The sequence below is a fragment of the Hippocampus zosterae genome, chromosome 3, assembly GCF_025434085.1.
Source record: "Hippocampus zosterae strain Florida chromosome 3, ASM2543408v3, whole genome shotgun sequence".
NCBI classification, from domain to species: domain Eukaryota; kingdom Metazoa; phylum Chordata; class Actinopteri; order Syngnathiformes; family Syngnathidae; genus Hippocampus; species Hippocampus zosterae.
In genome coordinates, this window is record NC_067453.1 from 8,249,779 (window position 1) to 8,272,445 (window position 22,667).

At 42.2% G+C, this 22,667-nt stretch overlaps 1 protein-coding gene across 2 annotated transcripts in view; it reads left to right on the plus strand.

Moving 5' to 3' along the window:
- ldlrad3 (low density lipoprotein receptor class A domain containing 3) overlaps positions 1-14,275 on the plus strand; it is a 72,646-nt gene extending 58,371 nt beyond the window's left edge. Inside the window, exons 5-7 of one of the 2 annotated variants that reach the window (XM_052060123.1) lie at positions 7,497-7,660; positions 7,802-7,893; positions 11,080-14,275. In XM_052060123.1, the coding sequence (XP_051916083.1) occupies positions 7,497-7,660; positions 7,802-7,893; positions 11,080-11,233 (410 nt within the window). In that variant the 3' untranslated portion in view covers positions 11,234-14,275. Of the gene's footprint in view, positions 1-7,496; positions 7,894-11,079 lie in introns of both variants that reach the window. The other variant, XM_052060122.1, reaches the window with a different exon arrangement.
- The last annotated feature ends 8,392 nt before the right edge of the window (positions 14,276-22,667 follow it).

The window sequence follows — 22,667 nt, forward strand, 5'->3', positions numbered from 1 at the left end:
GATTCTGAATTCGTCTATTAATTCTAGCCTATCCTCCATGCCCTCCTTATGTCCTTTGGTCCACCACAATAAGCTTTGACTGAGTGTTATGGTGGCTCCAATTGTAGCAAGCAATGGAGCAAACAAGTGATTACGGAACAGGCAAATGGAGGTCCTGTGAAGCATGACAACCCCCTTTTTTCACACATTAAAGTATAGACCAGCAGTTAAGATGTGCTGTATACCCACTTTTCTTTGTCAAGACATAGTTATTCATAGAGATCTTGGATCCCCTCAAATTCTGCAGATGACATAAAAAGGTTGGTATAGACTGAAAGCTGGCAATAGGTGCATGGCTACATCCATCCGTTTTCTCACCCGCTGATCCTCACGAGGGTCGCGGACGTGCTGGAGCCCATCCCGGCTGTCTTCGGGCAGTAGGCGGGCTCCATCCTGAACTGGTTGCCAACCAATCACAGGGAACATATACACAAAAAAACCCCATCCATGCTTACCCTCATACCGAGGGACAATTTATAATGTTCTATCAACCTACCCTGCATGCTTTTGTATTGTGGAAGGAACCCCATCCAGGCACAGGGACAACATACAGACTCCACACAGGAAGGTTAAATTTGGAACTGAACCCATAACCTTTGCTCTGTGAGTCGGCTGTGCTCTCCAGTCGACCTCCGTGTCGCTCCATGTGGCTGCATTTGTAACCAAATGAGGTAACTTCTTTTTTTTTTAAAGAGCTATCCATATGGTCTCCACACTGCAGAAACAACAACGGCCATATTGTTGAATTAACCTCTGACAGTGTCAATCAAAATTGAGCATGATTGTCTCTGTAAGTGCTTAATTTTTCATAAATTCATTTGATGTGAGTGCTGAGCTCGTTTTAGAGGTGTGACAACCACAGTCACTTGTTTTCAGAGGTCTGTTGAGTGTTAGTATTGAGTGTCGCACAAAGGAATTATCCATCCATCCATCCATTTTCCGAACCGCTTGATCCTCACTCGGGTCGCGGGGGGTGCTGGAGCCTATCCCAGCCGTCTTCGGGCAGTAGGCGGGGGACACCCTGAATCAGTTGCCAGCCAATTGCAGGGCACAAAGAGACAAACAACCATTCGCACTCACACTCACACCTAGGGACAATTTAGAGCGTCCAATCAGCCTGCCATGCATGTTTTTTTGGAAAGTGGGAGGAAACCGGAGCACCCGGAGAAAACCCACGCAGGCCCGGGGAGAACATGCAAACTCCACACAGGGAGGCCGGAGCTGGAATCGAACCCGGTACCTCTGCACTGTGAAGCCGACGTGCTAACCACTGGACTACCGGGCCGCCACAAAGGAATTAATCACTCACAATCATTTTACACAGCGTCAGTCAGCCACTTAATGAAAACATCAATGAGAATACTGTGTAACAGTTTTTCCACAGTTCTTTCACTTAAAATCTACCTGTGCGCTGCAGATGTTTGTCTCATAAGCCATTCATTGCGTTTGTCAGATGCGACATGTTTCCTCTAGATCAGGCGTGTCCAAAGTCCGGCCCGCGGGCCAAATCCGGCCCGCGGTCGAATGTCATCCGGCCCTCGGCCCCTGTCATAAAATCAGTGCCGTCTGGCCCGCATGTTGGGCGCAATGGAACACGTGTTGCATTGACTGAGGTCTCGTAGACTGGTGAGTGATGTTTCATAGAGTACTGCTTCCCTCTAGTGGCTAAATGAGTAATAGCATTCACTAAATGAGTAATAGCATTTAGACACTAGGGGGCATCACTCACGAGTTAACAAGACATCACTGCGTGTTTATATTGACTGATATGTCATATTTCAAATGATCCTTGCAGTTGTGGATATGTGTATTGCTTGTTCATTTCCCTGTTGTTCGGTTTTGGTGACTATTGAAAAGTCATGGTGATACATTTTATGTTTCAAATCAATCAATTTGCACTCAGGAGACTTCTGTTTAAGAAAAAGTCAAGTGAATAAGCAGTTGCATGTGATATACCTGTGTCAAATGAACCAAAAGAAATTCTTAAGATTGTTGAAATTAAAATAAAAATGGAAATGTGAAACAGACTGGCTTACTAAAATTTGTTGAACAATATTGTTGTTCAATGTAAAGAATGTAGCCAAGGTCGGCCCCCCGACATTTTACCACATAAAATCTGGCCCCCTTGGCAAAAGGTTTGGACACCCCTGCTCTAGATGATATTGCAGTTCCTTTGTGACTCAAACAGCAATTACAAAAGTGTCAGACTCGTGGGTGATTGTGTGTGTGTTTCACAATTAATTTGTTCGCTAGCAGGATACAGTACTTATTGTTCATGACTCAAAATGGCAAAAAGTGAAAACATGTTTTACTCCTTTACCCAGAATCTGTCCAACTGCATTACGTCTTTATCGTTGGTACTTACACAAACCAGCTCTTCACAATTTGTGTGGGATTCAAACTACAAAAATAGTCTTTCTTTTGCACAGACTGAAGTAATTACATTACATCTGATGTGTTTTGTTCTTATAGCTGATGAAGATGCGGGTGATGGTGAGATACAAAATAGAATACTCTGGATAGTGTGTGTAGCTTGTATGGCTGTTAGTGTAGTATTTGGGATGGACTGCAAGCTAATTGCGCGAGTGAACTATTAGAGCAGTGTGAAGCCAGATGGTGTGGGCTACCTACCCTGCTCCCTTTACAATTGCCGAGTGTTTGTATGTGTATAGAATTGCGTGATATGTCTGCCCCCTAATGTTTCTCTTCTCTTTGAATCTCATCCCTTCTCTTTTCTCCTCTTCTCATCTCATCCCATGAAGGACGTAATATTCTGAGCCTGCCAAATCAGTCTCTGCTCCTCCATCTTATTAAATCAGACAGAGGTGAAAATGTTAACTGCGGCAGCCGAGATGCCAAAGGTGCCAGCAGCCACCGGCCCCACCTGTAATTAACATGACACAAAGCTGTGATGACTGTGCAATGAGGGGAACATGTAGCTGTGACATACTTCTGTCAGCATTTGACAGACTCGGATAACAGACCCTGCAAAAGTTGAGACGACGGATGGTAACTAATTTCGGCCCACACTTTTGAGTCGGTTTAAAGAAAGGACTTTATTAATATGAAACAGGAATATGCAAAAGTACTGGATATTTCCATCTCCACTTTGGTTTACTCCACTGGTTTAAGTATGGCTATTAAGAGACTATCTGAAGTTTATTATGATCCCAAATTCATTTTTATTTTATGTGGCATCCCAGTAATTGGTGTTTTAGATACATGCATAAGTCAGATTTAACTTCAGCAATCTTAAAATAGAATATTTTAATGCTCTACATTTGTGGCTCCAACTTTTCTTAAATTGTTACCAACAACTCTAAATTGACTTTGCCAGCGAGGAAACTCACAATCCACTGACATATAAGAGGGAATTGTTGATGTGAAAATCTCTAATCTTTTTGTCACCATTAAATATAATTGATCATTTCCCCCTTATAAGGCCAGTTTCTACCAAGAGCCCAGCATATTCTGGTGACTTGACAAAGGGTACAGTACATCACTGTCATTCATTCATGTACCGGTAATTGGTTTAGTTTTTCACCACAGCATCCCAACATGAGCACACAGGCACTGGGGAGAACATGCAAACTCCACACAGGAAGGCTGGAGCCGGAATCTAACCCTGCCAGTTGTTATCTATTAAAATATAATTATTAGATAGTGATACCTCTCCCAAGACTGCAGAAGGGGAGATAAAAAATGTGAGCATAATACTGAAAAAGGCTATTTTTCACCTGTGAGACATCTGGTCCACAGATGTTTCTTCTATGCATTAAATGCCCAGGATACTAATGCAGCAAGGAATTTACAAATGAAGTAGTGAAATGTCATGACGGTGGAAGGACATAGGGACACAAACAGCACTGAAAGCAAGGGAGCAAATTGATAGTGTTTTTGCAGTGTATACGCACTGCAGTCAGCATCATCTAGCCTGAGTGCGGTCAAAGCATTCTGCATCTCATCGCAATTACTGTACAGTAATTTACCACGGTAGGGGTGGGGGGGGGATGAAATGGAAAATGGAAAAAGACGGTGGAGAAGAGGGGAGAGAGAGACAGAGAGAGACGGCACACAAAGAAAACCAGTAGTGTTGGACAGGAGGAGGCAAAGATCGTGAAGTGGTGTACTTTGTACCTTATGGATGGATTTGGAAAGCAGCTCACTGGTGTAATTCAAGCGATAGAGCGGAAAGCCTGCACCTTGCATGCCGCAGCCAGCCTCTACCTCTGAAAATCTAATGTATGTCGTATCCACTCTGGAGGAGTATGCGAGCTGACATGGTAGATGTTAAGAAACATTTATGACAGTGGAAAAAAATGCATAACAGTCCCATTAATCCTACCAATTTGACCAAGTGCTGAATCATGTTTGACCCATCGTGAGATCAAGTACTTTCCGTGTTTATCATGTATGCACACATTTCGTAGGGAGACTTCAGTGGATGAGACCCCAAGCTTTTCACGTCTGTGTGTGATGGTATGAAAGCCTCTGGAGAACCGCACAGTGCAACTTTGATCATGACAGTGTCGCATTCAATACGTTTGGTCCAACGTAAGCACGGTCAGACCCGCTGGTGGGGAATGTTACATTTCATATACAATGAGGTCACCCGTCACAAGAGATTTATGTGATGAAAGCCGGCGTGCTCCACATTGTAGCTCGCGGGCACCCAACTCGTTGCTAAGTTTGCGTCATGAATCACATGGCTCCAGCGAGAGGTCTGACCACTTCAAATAAGGATGCTAAAAATATTGATCGGCAGGTCGTGATAAAAGTAAGAAGTGAGCGAGTGAATCTGTGGATGTTGTGAGTGTGTTTGTAAGCCACAAGATAAGATGGTGCAGAAATTAGAAGTAAAGGTCAAGTCCGATCTTAGAAAACGTAACATCATCATGGCTGTCTCACTGCTTGTGCTGCCACAGAAAGCCAGCATGGCAGAGATAGCAGCTAGCTGCACTTGTGGCACAAAATGACGACACAACACTTTTGTGTGAACTTGAAAACAAAGTTAAGCAATCAGTGAAAGATGAGCATTTTAGTTGTATTGAATTTTTGGAAAACTATTGACTGTTATAAAGTGCAAGGAGAGATTTCATTGTTAATGTCTTCATGTAACTTTGAAATGCTGCTGAGCTACTTGCACAGTTTGTCAGAATTTTAACAGAGTGGTCCATTTTCTAAGATAAAAAAAAACCTTTAACATGTTACAAATGATGGAAGCTGCTTAAAGTCTTAAAGTGGAGGCTGCTCTGTTGCGTTCTTCTTTTCAGTCTTTGCAGCTAATGCTGACGAGTGCTGATCAAGCTCCTCATCGTCAATGCTGGAACATTATGAGTTCCCTTTGTGTGTTTATCTGCACTCCCACAGTGACATCTGATCGACAGACTTGAGTAATGATGGTGGGGTGTCTGCATTTATGCTTTTTCAAGCCAGATAATTATGGAAAGTGTTCTCCAGTAAGAGTCCAATCCACATTGAATTGGTAGCATGAAGGACTGGCCAATTTTAAATCACAAGAGCTCTTATTTTATTGGCTGCTGACTAGTTCAGGAAGCAAGCAAGTTGAGCATCTGAATTAGATGACTAGATTTAATTAATGGAGCCCCCAGCACCTCAGCTACACACTGGTACATGAATAGGTGGCCTGCCTTGTTGGGAATTCAACAGGATGTGTGCACACACATACATGCACATACGTCTCAAAAGCCTCCTCGGGGCCTCAAAGGTCAGATCTACAGTGAAAACATGCAACAAAGAGCCTGAAAGAATCAGACATGAAACAAGTCAGAAAGGTTTATTTTTTTTTATTTTATTTTTTTTTAAACAAGGAATGCAAAGTAACATGTAGAATCCCATCAATACAATAACTCAACTCGACTTAACTCAACTCAACCCAATAACGGTCCAACAGTTATCATGCATCCCCACTTTCTATCAGCTGCCGCTGTTGTGAAAGCGCTATATTAATCAGCATGTATTGTATTGTATTGTATTGTAACAGCTTCTTCTTTGCAACTCATTTCCCTCAAGGTAAAACGAAGGGGAAACCATCATATGTCACTCACTATGTTTGTCTCGATGTGCATTGAAACAAACGGCTGACTTTAGCTTCCTCCACTCTCCTAACTAGCACAAAAGAAATACAACAGTTTCCCATATGGTATGAAATCTCGTTTCACCTCAGCTATAATAAATACAATCAAGCATATTGCACTGATGTTTTACTTCGATTTCCTAACTGTTAAATCACAATGCGGAAGACCAGCTTTGCTAATATTCTCAGAGGCCCTGTAAGTTTATGACATGTCAGGGTTGCAAAACATGATACCCCTCAAGTGCTCGTATTCACCGAAGACTTCAAAAGATGATAAAGGGCTTCCTTATTCCCAGCCTTAAGTCTTCCAGATGGAAGCAACGTCTTGCTATAGCAACCTAGCGGTATCTTGAACTGGTCATTTGCCGTCAAGCTCTTTTGGCATGTTTGCTTGGTTGCTAGGCAACGCAGACCACACAGAGTCTCACTTGGAACTGTAACAAAGTGTATTCGGGCAGTGAAGCATTACACTTTCCAACGTAGACCAGAAAAAAGTATTTTGTTGTGCGTTTTGAACTTTTTATGATGGACCCAGAGCTTTGCTGTTTATAGCCTGAGCCCAAGGCACTTGTGTAATTTGAAATAAAATTTCTACCCGTAATAGAAAATACTCCCTTCTCATTAGCACCCATCGCCTGCAGTGCCTTCATAAAAAGGAACGTGTCCCTCTCTACCTTCCTTGTACAATTATATTGTACGAGCTGCCAATACGAAGCTGGAATTTGATTTGCACATGCTTTACCCTGATTCAAATAGCCAAGCTGTCTCTCAGAGCTATTGCCTCATTGCGTTTGTAGAATAATGATGCAGTGCTTTCTAGCATTCCAGCAGTCCATTCTTGTCTTTCATTCAGCAGCACAGTCTTTTGTTCCACTGTGAAGTTCCCCGAAATTGGGTAGTTTATGGAAACCCTGATGTGGCAATTAAACCGTAACCTCGAACTTTGATCTGCTGTTACCCTCTCTTATCTGTAACAGCCAAAAACATAGATCATGCTTGATTTGAGGTGGCTCACGTCACTTGGCCTCTGTCCGTTTTCTTTCTTTGTAATGAGTAAGCGTTTAAATTTTTAACCTGGGTCACCCAATGAGTGCAGCTTTGTTTTTTTTTTAAACTGCGTTCATACCTCTAATAAAATTCTGGGGTCTCCCTCTTTAGGATTATATTGAGTCTATTTTCAAATGGAGACAGTTCAGTGCTTTCACGTTCTTTTCCCTTTTCACCCCGACATTGTTCTCCTCATTCTTAATTGATTCGTTGTGATAAGGGAGTCCTTACCACTTCATGGCTTCCTAGCTTCCACAGCCTTATTTCTTCCTCATATCCATCCTCACTTGACGCTTTCCCTTTTCCCTTACAGAAGCGTCCGGGCAGGACTTTGTGACGTTGGACTACCGTCTGCGGTACTACCCCAGCATCACCTACGCGGTCATCGGGAGTGCCATCATCTTCGTGTTGGTTGTAGCGTTGCTGGCCTTGGTGCTTCATCATCAAAGGAAGAGGAGTGTTCTGCTTCCCACTGGTGTAAGGGGAGCCTCCCACAACCAACAACCGTTGCTGCTGTCCCGCTTGGTCATCTTGGATCACGGCCACATGCATCCCGGTGATCCGGGTCTCTCTCCTGGCTCCCCTTCTGCAGTCAACCAATTTAGCTCATCTCCTCAGATGCTGCGAATCCTGTCTGATGATACTCTTTGTTCGACTGCACAGCCAGTGGAGACGCCTCCATCATACTCTCAGGCCGTCATGGATGTCAGGTAAAAATAATAATAATAATAATGGTAAAAAAATACTGGATGCTGTATAGTTGGGAAATGCAACGAGATACAGTATATCACGACTATTTCAAATTGGCTAATAATGGTTTATGTACTAATGATTGTGTGTACTGATAATGGTTATTTGCTGTATATATACAGTATATACATATATATATGTATATACTGTATATATACAGTATATATAGCAACCTCAAACTGGCAACAAGGAAAGCGGCTACGGCCAAATACCTCCAGCGAGTGAGGCAAGTCCTATGAAGCCAGCTCAATGGCAAGAATAAGACCCGGGCAATAAACAGCTATGCCCTGCCAGTGATCAGATACCCTCCAGGAATAATAAGGTGGCCAAAGGAAGAGATTCAGACCACGGACGTTAAGACCCGAAAGCTAATAACCATGCATGGAGGGTTCCACCCCAAATCCAGCACCCTGAGACTGTACGCAAGCCGAAAGGAAGGAGACCGGGGACTAGTGAGCGTGAGAGCCACTGTCCAGGATGAAACATCCAAGCTCCATGAATACATCAAGGAGAAGGCTCCAACGGATGACGTACTCAGAGAATGTCTCAGACAATGGGGAACTGAAGATGAGGCGCTGGAAGGAGGACCATCATGGGAGGACAAGCCCCTACACGGGATGTACCACCGGACCATAACTAAAGTGGCCGATCTCAAGATGTCCTATCAGTGGCTAGAGAGGGCTGGCCTGAAGAACAGCACTGAGGCACTCATCCTGGCTGCTCAGGAGCAGGCCTTGAGCACCAGAGCCATTGAGGCCCAGATATACCACACCAGACAAGACCCAAGGTGTAGGTTGTGCAAAGAGGCACCTGAAACGATCCAACACATAACTGCAGGGTGTAAGATGCTGACAGGAAAAGCCTACATGGAACGCCATAACCAGGTAGGTGGCTGGCATAGTCTACCGAAACATCTGTGCGGAGTATGGAATGGAAACCCCAAGGTCAAAATGGGAAACACCTCCGAAGGTGGTGGAGAATGACAGAGTGAAGATCCTGTGGGACTTCCAGATCCAGACTGACAAGATGGTAATGGCAAACCAACCAGATATCGTGATCATAGATAAAGGGCAGAGGAAAGCCGTTGTAGTGGATTTAGCGGTCCCAAGTGATGGAAACATCAGGAAGAAGAAACAGGAGAAACTCGAGAAATACCAAGGGCTCAAAGAGGAGCTGGAGAGAGCCTGGAAGGTAAAGGTGTCAGTCGTGCCTGTGGTGGTCGGAGCACTCGCGGCAGTGACCCCCCCAAACTGGATGAGTGGTTGCAACAGATCCCGGGAACAACATCGGACATCTCAGTCCAGTCAAGCTTCCTGGCCTCTGGTAGAGGACCCGAGCTGAATGAGGGACAGACACCATATATATGTATATGTATACACCATACACACACACACACATATATATATATATATATATATATATATATATATATATATATATATATATACACACACACACACAGTGTATAAAATTAGGACCTAGAGATAATAGGATGAATTTCGGTCATTTTATTTCAACATATAATATTTACCTTCAATCATAGGTCAATGTAACTGAAAAAAAGTCCAATAAGCTGGTCAAGATCAAGATTAAATAAGGGTCTTTTTAAACGTAATAGGCATAGTCGGGCGGGGCAATAGGGCTGAAAAATGTTTCACTGTTCAAGTATTTCATATCAATCAATATTTATAGATATTTTATTAAGAAAAACAATTCAGAGTTTTTGTGTGTATTGTGTATTTTATTTTGCGATGCGCCTCATCATTATTGTTGATTTTCATTGGCAAAAACGAATACAAGAAGGTTCTTTCTGGGTCTGCTGGGTTTTCGAGCATGCCCAGTTGAGCTCATCGCCACATCTTTGTATTATTTGAAAGGAAGCGAAACATGACAAAAATCAACACGCTTCGTCGGCAATGCCATAGTATTGGTGAACCCCGACGATTTGCCAATTTACCTTCAATGTATTTGTGATTTAGTGCAATGATACAAAAATGACTGGCGTTGTGTATGTGGACAATGTAATATTATCATTTACCAATGCGATAAAGATAATATCATTGAAAATATGAATAGAATAATACTATACATACTGCATGTGCTTTTCTGGGTTGGCAGGTGATTGGCATTCTGTTTGAGTGTTTCACTGCATGCAGTGCAGCATCTCTGCATATTTGTATGCTCTTTCTTTCATCCCTGTATACGGCATGGTAATTCGAAGGCTTCTAGCGAACAGCTGAAGCGTTTAAAGGAGGCCATGATGCCCCAAGAGAAGGTAAACCTCTTGGATTCGGATAAGGAAAATGTTGCAATGCAACATCTCGCCATTATGATGTGAATGACACTAACGTATGGATGTCAATAAAATTCCGCAGCGCCATTCGCATTAGCATGGAAATAGACATATGAAACATTCTTCGTCTTCGTGACAAAAACAACAGCAGCAGCTCATGCCTATCATGTTTGTATTCAAGCCGGTCAGAAAAGTCACACCAAATCATACAATTACTTTGTCTTCATTCATCAGAATGTACAATCCGGCAAATTCATCATCCTCTTCGTCAGCTGGTTCATCATGTACTGTTAAACTTGTCCTCATTACAATACTGTAATAAAGTTTAAAGATTTATTTTGCCATGCACTTACTACATTGTATGTACTTAGCTGCAAGCCATTTATTTTGAACGGAATAGCAGTGTTATAAGTTGTTTGGTAGACTTTAAGAAGACAAAGGATTTGCTTGGCAGGGAGGGTGGACTAATAATTCATCTTGTATTTATGGTTTGAAATATTGCACTGTTTATCGATGCAGAAAGAAAAAAAGGCAGTTGTGCACAGCACAGACAAAAAAAAAGTGAACTTAGGGAGAATTGTACATGCTCTCAGCTTTTCGCCAAATCACGGGAGGGCTCTCGCCACATCCCTGTACATCAGTCTCTCCTTTGCTCTCGCCGTCCGTAATGGTAGATATTGTCAACCATTGTAAACCACATATTTTTATTTCTCATTTTTGTCATTTATAAATATGCATTTCCAATGAGGACATTATTCAGGGTAATTTTCCTTGTCACGGAGCACATCTTAATGGAGAAAGAACATTCTGTGATTTGTGCTCACGTTCGTCGTTTGTTTTTGTTTTCCTCCAGTCGGCCTCCCTGGTTTGACCTCCCACCTCCTCCTTACCTACCAGATGGGGAAGAAGCTTCCGAAGGCGACTTGCCCCATTACGAGAGCCCTTCTCCATCTGTCGCCGTCAGAACTACGTCCTCAAACAGTCAGCCCAGTTCAAATTTTACTTGACAGTTGGCAGATCAGCTTTAGCTACTCTCCAAGTGACTCCCTGGTAGCTACTGTGGGACTTCACAAAGGCGCACATTCCAGAGCGCAGACCTCCTGAGAGCACAATTACAGGAGACTGAACAACGTTGGGAAATCACCTCATCTTGAAACGTAGTCTTGTGTCTTGGCGACCCCTAGTGGACACGTCTGCAGAGCCACATCTCTGTCAGAATGAGTCGTTACTTCATTTCATTTGAATTGATTCCACAACCAGTTACCACTCCCTTAGAGAATTATCTCAAGTTAGTTAGGAAGACTGTGTTAAGAGTGCCAATAAGATATATTTTTTCACTGCGGAACAGTAAATAATTCAATCCCACGAGGCCTTTTTGAGGTTCTAGGCAACAGTATATATACTGCCTCTGCTCTCAATAGAGGTGTCTGTAAAGCCATTTCAGGAATTATTCAATATCCTTGTTATTGAGCTTAAGATCCATTTTCCTTGTTGTTAGTAGAAGGGATAGTTCAGCACACAACTCAGATTTTGCATACATGCACAAATGGCTTTATGCAAAACACTTATGCGTTTGCTCTTTGTCTTACTAGTACAACGAGACCGTAAGCTGGCAGGACAACTACTTGTAACAAGTGAGACTACTGCTTGGTACTAGTACTAGACACATGATACAATTCTACTTGTTAACATCTAGCACTTCAAGAGAACGGCTTTTGCCTCACTCGTAGTCGTCCTACTGGTAAGTGTACAAGTTGTCCCAACAGTGAAAACAAAGAGCAATTTGATGCCCTACTACCCTCTGAATAGTCTTACTTGTGATGACAGCAGGCGTACTAGTACGGCCCTTTAGCTCGATATCAAGTACAGTGAACCCTCGCTATAACGCGGTTCACCTTTCACGGCTTCGCTATTTTACATGCAACGAACTTCCTACGATCGACCCATGACCGCACGTATACACGCACGCACAGACACACGCCATGATGCGCGCAATGGCCATAATGGCCCTTAACATGAACAAAACAGTAAAATAAAGTAGATACAAGAGTTTGTGAGTTGATGAAAAGGAAATCATTCACTACCTGAGTACAGAACTGATGCGACGCAAGGGACGCACTTTTGCGGCGTGTTAAGTGTGGAAACGATCATACGTACGTGTACCGTTTTAAAATGCTTCTCCTGGCACTCCAGATTCCCATTCTTTGAAACAAACTTCATCCATCCATCCATTATCGGAACCGCTTTATGCTCACGACGGTGGTGGGCATGGGTAAACAAGAGTTCATTGTCCATCGAATAAATGCTCAAAAGGGCTTTCGATGGATGTGTTGCTTTTCAACCACAGTAAGTCTCCCCAGTAAACTTTTGAGGACCAGTTTGTTTTGACAACCCCACTCAAATATGCTCTTTCCTCCTGATTTGTGACCACATATTGTTTTCAAAACTGAGCAGTGTTACGCAAAGAGGCTTGGGATCGGTCCTCCAAAACAGAGGAAAAAACACTCAGCCCCTGAATCGGTACATGGGTAGTGTCAGCAAGATATGCAAGTGATGTTATTCCACTCAGTGGAAATCGACTTTGGTTGCACCTCATTCAAAGTCACCTCTGCATTATGTTTCCTGTATGGGAGGTTTATTTTTGTGTGTGTTTAAAACATTTGGCGACTCCAAAAGAAGTATAAAACATTTGATATATTTGACACCTGCTATTCTGTGAATTTTCAAATCTCAGTATTGTTGCCTTATTTGGGTTAATACACTAAGCAGTATTTCAATTTTACGTTAAGCGTTGGAAAAGTGTTTGTATAAAACGTGGTTGTAAATTCACAAAAGCAGCTAACTCATTGGTACTCGTTTGTAGTTTTAATGTTTTACAAAAGAATGTATCACATGCCCACTAAGTGGCAGTTCATGTAAGACTACTTCAAATGACTTTTTAGATATTTCAACTGCATTGTTTGGAACAATTCTTATTTGGAGGAGGGTTCTTTAAAAGCAACACTAGATTTTTCAGCTTCTTGTGTCACAATAGTTGCTAATAGCTTGTTTTGTTTTATTTGGACATAAAGTGGACCAATAACATTTCAGGAAATTACACCCAAAAAAAAGCAAAGAACCTACAACTACTCTGCATTTAGCTGAAGCATTCCTCCACTCAAACACAATGACAACAAAGGCACTTCTGGTCATTTTCACTTTTCAGACTGAAGACGTGTTATGTTAGTTACAAACAACCAGTTGTATTATGCAACAAGAATATGACGCCATTTTACTTCAACTAAATGATTTTGATGGCACTCTGGCTTGTAAAAAGGAGAATGGTGGCTCTGCTCCTGACGTCATATGGTTCAGTGTTCTATTTTGGCTGCTCAACCTGAATACAGTTCATGTTGCTTGCATAATATTACTGATCGTGATTGCGTGCCCTGCCTTTTATTTCCTAATGAAATGAAGAGTGTTTATTTCAGTCTTTATTGCTATGGCTTTATTCCAATACCTGAAAAAAATGAAAATTGTATTTTGAATCTTCAAAAGACATTCACTGCTGATGAACTATTATGAAAATAACATGCAATATTTTCTGAAATTAAATCACACGTGCTGGGGAACGTCCATCCGCAATTTTCAAGATCAAAAGTGATGTTACCTTTTTTCATCTCGGTCAGCTTGTCAGTAAATTTACTCACTGAAGGATCTGATTTTATGTGTTTGTTCTTTTGGCTTCAACCCTGTAAAAAAAATTACATTATTTACTTTGTAAAAAAACATGTGTATTCCTTTCCGCAACAAAAGAACATCCATGTCACCTTGCTGTGCATATATATTATATTATATTATATTATATTATATTATATTATATTATATTATATTATATTATATTATATTATATTATATTATATTATATTATATTATATTATATTATATTATATTATATTATGGTATCATCAAGTCCCCTGAGGTGTGTCGTAGTTTGTGCATCATGTACTGTATATTAAAATGATGTACAATTCTGATCCTTAGACCATAAAAACATTTTGCAAAATGTATGTTTCCGTGCGTTTTTTTCTCAATAGAATTAATTTCCAATTTTTGGATGTTAGGTGTATGTTCAACCACAAGATGTCATCCTTGTTCGTAAAATTGAAATCTCTGAAAGCTCCCTTCTTTTCGAATAACTGGGGAGCTTTCTTATTCATAACATTCATGTAAACGAGGATGTCTTTCACTTTTAATCTACTGTTGTTATCTACTGTTGTTGCCCGGATAAATGAACTCATGATCCATATCTGCCCCCTTTCGTATTCATGTCAAATAACATTTGACATGAGTGGTCTTCAATCCTGTTCTTCAAGGGCCGCTCTCTCCTGCTTGTTTTCCATCGCTCACTGCTGCAACATACCTGATTCAAATGACTGAATGGGAAACAGGCAGAACAACGTTTCTTGAGGAACAGGTTTGAAGCCCACTGACTTATATGAAACCCCTCCAAGTCCATGAGAACATGAATTATTTATAATCATGCTTTTTATGATTAGATTGCCCTAACCAGAATATATTTGGGTTTGCCTCAGATCACTTGTGATATGTTTGGCTTGACAGCAAAAACTGTCTCATCATTTTACGAGGAGCACTTATCATTTGTTATCAACCCTACCCTCCTTCATGCAGCTCACAATGATTTTCACCACCTTTACACCTCCCTCCGCTCTCTTTAGCTGGGCTTGAACTGTGCTGCAAGAGGCCCATATTTGCTTTGCCCCAGCCCTTAACTACACAGACTTTAATTAAAAGCCTGCAGGCCACTTGGCCATGTCTCTCTTGCTCTCTCTGTGTCCCTCTGCTTGGCAGCTGTTGGATTTCCAGGAATGCTTGAAAACTGCACTAACAAACCTGGATACTGTCAATTACGTACCTGCAGTGTTAGTTTGGCTATGATGAAATAGTGGCTAAACAGTACTGCATAGAGACTCCGAGGCAAAATGATAACACTCTTAACAAATTCCACTCCCTTAAGTGTCCCGTTCTCCCGTATGCTGCAGGCATTGCAAATGAGAGAAATCCAACTGGTTGATATCTCTTTTTTCACTGCATTGTATGTGTTTGGATGAACACAACCTTACTCTTTTATTATTGACACTCTCCCATTGGCAAAGACAAGTACAGTGCTACATGATACTATTTCCAGTAGCTGGAGCTTAATGTGTGCTTTGGTTATGTTTTATGGCTAGCGTAAACTTCTGCTGGTAACATAACATTTGAGGATACCGTGGGGACAAATTCAACGTAACCCATTACTAACACCATTATCACATTCCGCTTGCTGTAAAAATAAATAAAAAACTGTTACGAAAAATGTAGCATAACAATGTGCAACTCTGCCAAATACGTCATCTGGAGCAGTTCAGAGTCAATCTAATGACTTAACAAAAACATTAAAACGTTTAACCCTTTCAGGGACAGCGGTCACGACAGTGGTCAGTCTATCATGTTATCAGGTTGCAGGTTATCATGACTGGTGCGTGAAAGGGTTAAATAAAACAGATACCGGATATGCTAATTAGTGAATGTAATGTGTGCAGAATGCTGCAGAGACGTTACATTAAAGGCTGCAATCTGATTAGGGAAAAAAATAGCTATATCCACATACACTACTAGAAACAGAACAGCCAAGAGAAATGGTACAGAGTAAGAAGAAGAGATTGTTGGGAATAAATGAATACGGTTTCATGGAAGAACTATTAAAATTGCGATCGGAAATATCGGTCAGTGCTACCAATTGTGTTTAAGCAGGCAGAGAAGGCCATCGTGGCCTTGACCGTCAACCACAGGTGCGAACAATAGCTGATGCTGTTTTATTGTAGTGCTGAACGCTGCAGTAATATACTCCACAGTCATGACTGCCTATTTTCAGCGTGTGCTTAACAAGACTGAGGTGGTGGGCAGGACATGTTTTTGCTTTTGTCTTTTCAGTCTTAACTTCCCCGTATCGGTGGAAAATTATAACAATCCAGTATTGACTGTCTCAAAGGCAACACATCATTCTTCAACTCGATAAAACTGTGATGTAAATGAAATATTTTCAATATAGCTCTTCTCTGAGGGAAAAAAAAGGTATACCTAATTGAATCTATATGTAATTGCATCAAGTAGCATAGCACGTTGACAGACATGTACCACACATAACACTACTGCATTCAGCAAATAACGACCTTGCTGAGCTGTAACCCCAACAAATGGGCTTTTTGCGAAAGATTTCCACTAATGTAGAAAACATACAATAGCTCTTGTATCAGACATCGGATTGTGCATGTGTACCTGATGAATTCTCCTCCGACTATGGATACAAGTGCTTCTTTTCAGTATTCCCTTTCATTCATGCAGTTATCTCAAGGCCACCTTCTCTCAGCAAGAGAGTACACACGAACACTCACTTTGGCTGTTGAGCCAAAGCTGCGGTGCACTGGAGATAAGACCATGTGTTTTCACATGCAAATAGTGTGAGTGTGGAGGCGAAGGAAGGTGCATTGTTCATAGGCAGAAGCTGTGAGGGGCCCGAGAGGAGCTCTGCCGAGCGTTTGGCCAGTGCTGCCCTTATCAGATGAAGAGCAGGCCTCTGAGGGAAGGAGGGGTCGGCGACGTGCGAACGCTTGGTCGGGTTGAGAGGGCCATGCGAGAGAATAGAACAGCTGGCAGAGTCACGCGTGCAGCCCCAAAAACATACAAGAGTGCAGACACGTTGAGCACGGTGGGAATCTCCCCTGCTCAGAGATCCACAAACACACACGGCTTCTTGTGTTATAATCAGCCGCCGACCAGCAGGTCTGAGCACATAATCACACACGGACGCACAAAAAAAGGACAGAATCACAAAATCCAAACAGTTCAAACCATCACATCTTCATAAAGGTGTCGTCACCCATGAAAGTACATATTTGTGAAAGTAGGAGTGAAGCTCAGTTAAATGTTGATATATTTAAAGTTGGATACTTTTCTTGTGAATTAGTGATTGTTTTTTAAATAGACTTGGAAAAATTAACGTCAACATTTTCAATACAGTGCTCCTGGAATATCGAATATTAGAGCAGGTTAATGTGATTTAACCCGTTTTATCTCAGATGCTGGTTGAGTTCTTTTGCGATTAAGCTACCGGTCAATCTCAGAACGTCGCAGTGCTGTTCAATTCGTTGACATGCTTGTGGATATGCTCACTCATTCAAGTCATTTTTTTTTTTTTCCAAGATGGCGCCCGAGTAGGCAGCCTTTGGCAAGTGCTCTTCAAGAGCCTTGCTTTTTTGTTCTTTTTTGCTGTTTTTGTCTTTTGTTTTGTCACATGTTGTTTGTTGTTTCATTGTGTGGACCTGATATGGACTGTTTTCAGCGCTTTTTGGCCACGACATTCGTCAAAGGAGCAGTATCTGTGCTTGGTGGTTGCGCCTTCTCGGCAGCACGCCTGTACCAGCACAGATTTTGATTGGGAGGAATGTCGGCGCCATTGACTGTCGGTGCTGGACAGACCTGGGGCACTTGTGTTTTTTGCGCCAGTAATGGGCAGCATTTTTCACAACCCCGATTTGTTCAGTGGCTATGTCAGCGCTGTTGGACAGTTGGCGTTGGTGCGGCTGGATGGATGGATGGCCGCTGAAGTTGAGGATGAGGAGAGAGGAGCGTTGGCGAAGAGCGCCGATGCGTATTTGGAACCGTGAGTCGCCGCTTGGAATTGAAATGGATTTCCATGGGACAGGAGAAGTGAACAAATCTCTTTTTTCGTCAATGGATGCTACAGCTTCTTGTTGACTTTGAAACTTAGCTTGTAGCCGACGTGTGCACATTTTGAGCATGACATCTCTGATCCACTGGTTAAAGGACACTTTGATTCTCTCCTCTTTCATCTCAAACTGCTTCAAACAACAAAGCGTGTGACGGAAAAGTTGTTAGGACTGCACGACTGTCCGTGTTTTATGTTATGTGTTGTGTTTATTATTTTACTTTATGTTAACTGTTTTGTAAAGCGCTTTGTTACAGCTGCCGCTGTTGTGAAAGCGCTATATAAATCAGCATGTATTGTATTGTATTGTATTGTAAGTCAGTCAATCTTCAGAGAAGTTCATTGATCGCAACTTGACTGCTCTGCTGAAGATGTTTTCGCCTCCAATCCGAGTCGGCTTCATCAAGTTCGTACAACAGGTCTCATGAATTGGGACTGCACCAGAATGTTTACATCCAGACCATGAGACAACTTTGTCGTTTGGTGAAACTGAGTAACATTTTTATAGGTCAAATATATACAGTGCTTATTACACATGGAAACCAGCCACGCAATGTTAATTATCAAAATCATTTTCAGTTATGGTTGATCAAACAATACTTTATGTCAAAGCTCTTTGACCAAAATAGCATTTTAAATGTGAAAACATAATTATTGTCGTGCATAGTCGTTATGCCTTCTTAAATTACTCAACCAAACTTTATATACGTGCCTGTGAGAAAAAGCCTTCCACAAACGCAATGACTGAGGATCCTACTGTGTCCCCTCAGAAGTTGCTTTTGTAGCACCAAGCAGTCTTGTGATACGAATATTATTAATGTCCAACTACATACAACATACAAAAGCATCCCGGATCCATCCAGAAGTGTCTTGACGGCGACTGTTTACAAACAATGAGATGAGCAATATTTCTTGATTCAAATTGATTCGTGATCGAATTAATGGAAATGATGAAGTTCCTGGAGCACACTCGAAAGGAAAAAAGAAAAAAAAAACATAATTAAAGCACTTTATTTTAGGACTATGATAACCATTGAGATTAATACAGACACCTAATTTAGCAGACTGACAGTAAATCGTGCAAACACTTCAACATAGCCAGCGTTGTGAAGATGATTATCTTCACATGTTGCAATAACGGTTCTGATTATTCTTTCATCAATGGTTGTTAAAAGCATAGCGATAGATCCTCGATATATGCATGAATGCATATGTGCATAAGTCAATCTGGAATTAGCAGCTGAAACAGTAACACTTCCCGGTTGAAGAATAGGCTGGGGGTGCTGGCGCTTGTCCCTTGCATTCAGACCAGTGTTAAACACACAAACTAGCATGCTAATGGGTAATCCCTGAGGAGCAGCCACCTTTGTCACACCCCGAAGAGGATGTCTCTCTCTGGGTATGCAGTGACAGCCACCAGGCTGCCTGCTTCTGGACAGCCAGCATGTTGCCAGATAGTGATCTCGCTCCAGAGGGATGCCAGCAGGTTGCCAGGTCCTCATTGAGATCTGATGGGCAGAAGATTGACGTTTGTCCTGATTTTCTTTTGTTTTGTTTTTTTTTTGTCTGTGCGACACCGGGGGCTTTGATATCTTCCTCGTTGAGAGAAAAGGGAAAGTGTGGCCTGCGGGTGCTTTGTCATGCAGCAGGCGGTCTCCACGTGACCACAAAGACCTACCGTCAATCTGACAAATACAGTAATGGAAAGAGGTACGATGTTCATAACTTTGTTGATTTATTTGATCTCCAAAACACATTTCAAAAGGCCCTGAACACAAATACTCTCATAGCAGAGCAACTGGTTGCACTAAAACAGAGCCGTCTGTATTAATTTTAGTAATGGGATGTCTGAAGGCAAAATAAATCAAAATTCAAGTAATGTCAGGAGGCTGAAAGGGATCGAGGGGTGTCCCTGCCGAGTCGGCCACTTGTTCATGTGTTTCGCTGGATTAAAGACATTCCAGTTCGCAAGGTGGACTCCAGGAGAGGGAAGCAAGTTGTTTAGTCGGCTATCACTGAGTAGCAGGGAGGAAATTCCACAGTGCAAGGTGCAATCGGGAGACCAAAGAACGAGGCTAATCTCATGGGAACACTTTAATCCTAAACAGAGATGTCAATAAAATGAGCCGCTTCATAAATGTTGGGCTTACGATGTGGGGTACTGTGTGCTATTATCTGAAGGATTGCGTCATGATGATTATTTTAATGCATCCAGTCCTGGTTTGATACTGTCTGTGATAAAATATTGTGTCCTCATGCCCGTGCTCTACACTCATTTGTCTTTTCACCCCCAGAGAATTGAGCTCCACATTCAGCAGCACGCATTTTATTTTAGCAACAAACACGGATGTACTTGTCCTTGAGTTTTTTTTTTGTTTGTTTGTTTGTTTTTTTTGCAGGTTATCAAAACTTCGATAGCTCTTTGATTAGCCATGCGTACTGGTGGTTATTTGCCCCGTTTTCTAAACAAAACACGCACCCCTCGCTCCCAGTCCGCCCACTACAGAAGGCCACCCCATGCCTCGCACGTTCCTCTCAGACAGGCAGCACGACACTTGGGGCCCCCCATCTCCATCTTGTCCATGGCCACCCCCACGCCCCCCAAAAGCTTGTCTGAGGTCCACAGTTCCATCCATCATATTTGCCCCCTCGGCCTCCATTGCATCCCCACAAAAGCAGCCAAGTCAAAGAAAAGAAAAGGTGAAAAAAAGAGAGGGAGAAGAATACAACCGCTACCATGCAGAACAGTGCCGGCCCGAGGACCGTCTTTTGTCCCAAACCCTGCCTCTCTTCGCCTGGTCTTGCCTGCGAAACACACCCTCTTCTTGGAAGGAACAACAGCCCGGAGGCCTGGGGGATGGAACCGGGGTGTGATGGTAGCTCAAGTAGAATAGTTTGTTGCCCCCTATGGCCCCCTGGTCACCAGCAGACTCTGTGTGTTGAGCTGTCAAACGGGGCCGCCCTCGCCCTCCCCTCGTGGCCACGGGCACTCCCTCTGGGGGACAGCAGGAACCACCAAACTCCTGACTCATGGGCCTCAAGCAGAGGTAAACTGTGCTCTGTTGACTTAACCACTGCCGCTCTGTGAAGTGGAACTGTAAGACTCAGGTGAGGAGGGGGACTGAGGGCACATCTGCAGGAGATTTGCATAGTTTTACTTTCCCCACACCTGTGACTTTTGTCTGCTATGTGCATTCAAGTGAAAGTGCCACTGGACCACTGGATTCTTTGACTGACTCTTCCATAAGGGAAGAAAGAGAAGAGCTGCCTCTTTCAGCTGGAGCTGATGAAATAAGAAAGGGAGGAAGTGAGCAAAACGTTGGGATCCGTTAAGCGCAAATAAAAGCGGACGCTGATGTTGGCCAACCTGTCTTGGTTGCACAAGGAAGAGAGGAAAGCCCCCACTCGGGAGAGTTGACAAACACACACACACACACACACACACCGCTGAGAAACAATGTCACGTTGTGGCTCATTGACGTTCGAGCCCTGCAGCTGTGTAGGCGTGATTGTCAATGAAGGGGAAAATGACGTGAATTACTCAATCAATTCAAATGCCGTACGATGGAAATTAAAATAACTTTCAAGTTTTAAATCAACACTTCATATTCAGGAATGCAGTCGTCATTCGTTCCTTTGTGTCTGCCACACTTTAATCACTACAGTAATCCCTCGTTTATCGCGGGGGTTAGGTTCCAAAAAGAACAAGTGAAATCCGTGAAGTAGTGAACTTTACTTTTTTACAGTTAATATACAATACTTAACTATATATACAATGAAATCAAAGACCAAAACCTGTTTTCAGTCCCAATTAAAAAAAAAAAACGTTTTCAACAAATAACTATCATAGTTTTTGGAAATATTGCATTAAAAGCATTAAAAAAACTGCACAAAAAAAATATGTGAAACAGCAAAGCCGCGGAGAGTAAACCGCGTTAAAGCGAGAGATCACTGTACACGCGAAAGCGCTATATAAATCAGCATGTATTGTATGTATTGTATTGTATATTTGCTGTGACATACTGTTGTTTTAGTCTCATTTAATACCACGGTATGTCTTTCCCCAGTTCCAGTATTTTGCTCGTGAAGACTCAAATCACTGCCCATGGTGTCTTGCAGTACATCGCTGCTGTCCACCAGAAAATCCTGAAGGAGAACGTCGAACCATCAGTTTGCGCCATCAAAGTAAGCACTCTTTGATCATGCAGCAGGAAAACAATCCAAAACACACCAGTAAGTACACCACTGAATGCCTAAAAAAAAAAGTTTTTGAAGTGGCAAAGTCAATTCTGGATTCTAATCCAATTGAGATGCTATGGTGCAATCTTAAACGTGGAGTTCATGCTAGAAAATTACTACTTCTACTCCACCACACTGGAAATAATGGAGGAGTAGAAGCAATTTTGTGAAGAAGAGTAAGCCAAAATTCCTCCAGAGTGATGTGAAAGACTCATCACCAAGTATCTCAAACGCTTGATTTGAGTTATTGCTGCCAAGGCTGGCACAACCCATTATTAAGGGGACAAATACTTTTTCGCAGAGGACAGGTAGGTTTGTATTTTTTTTTAAGTCTTAATAAATTGTTATTTAGAAACTGCATTTTGTATTTCCTTGGCTTGTCTCTGTGTGAGATTTGTTTGTGAATTGAATCCTCCGTCTGTGATAAAAATGCA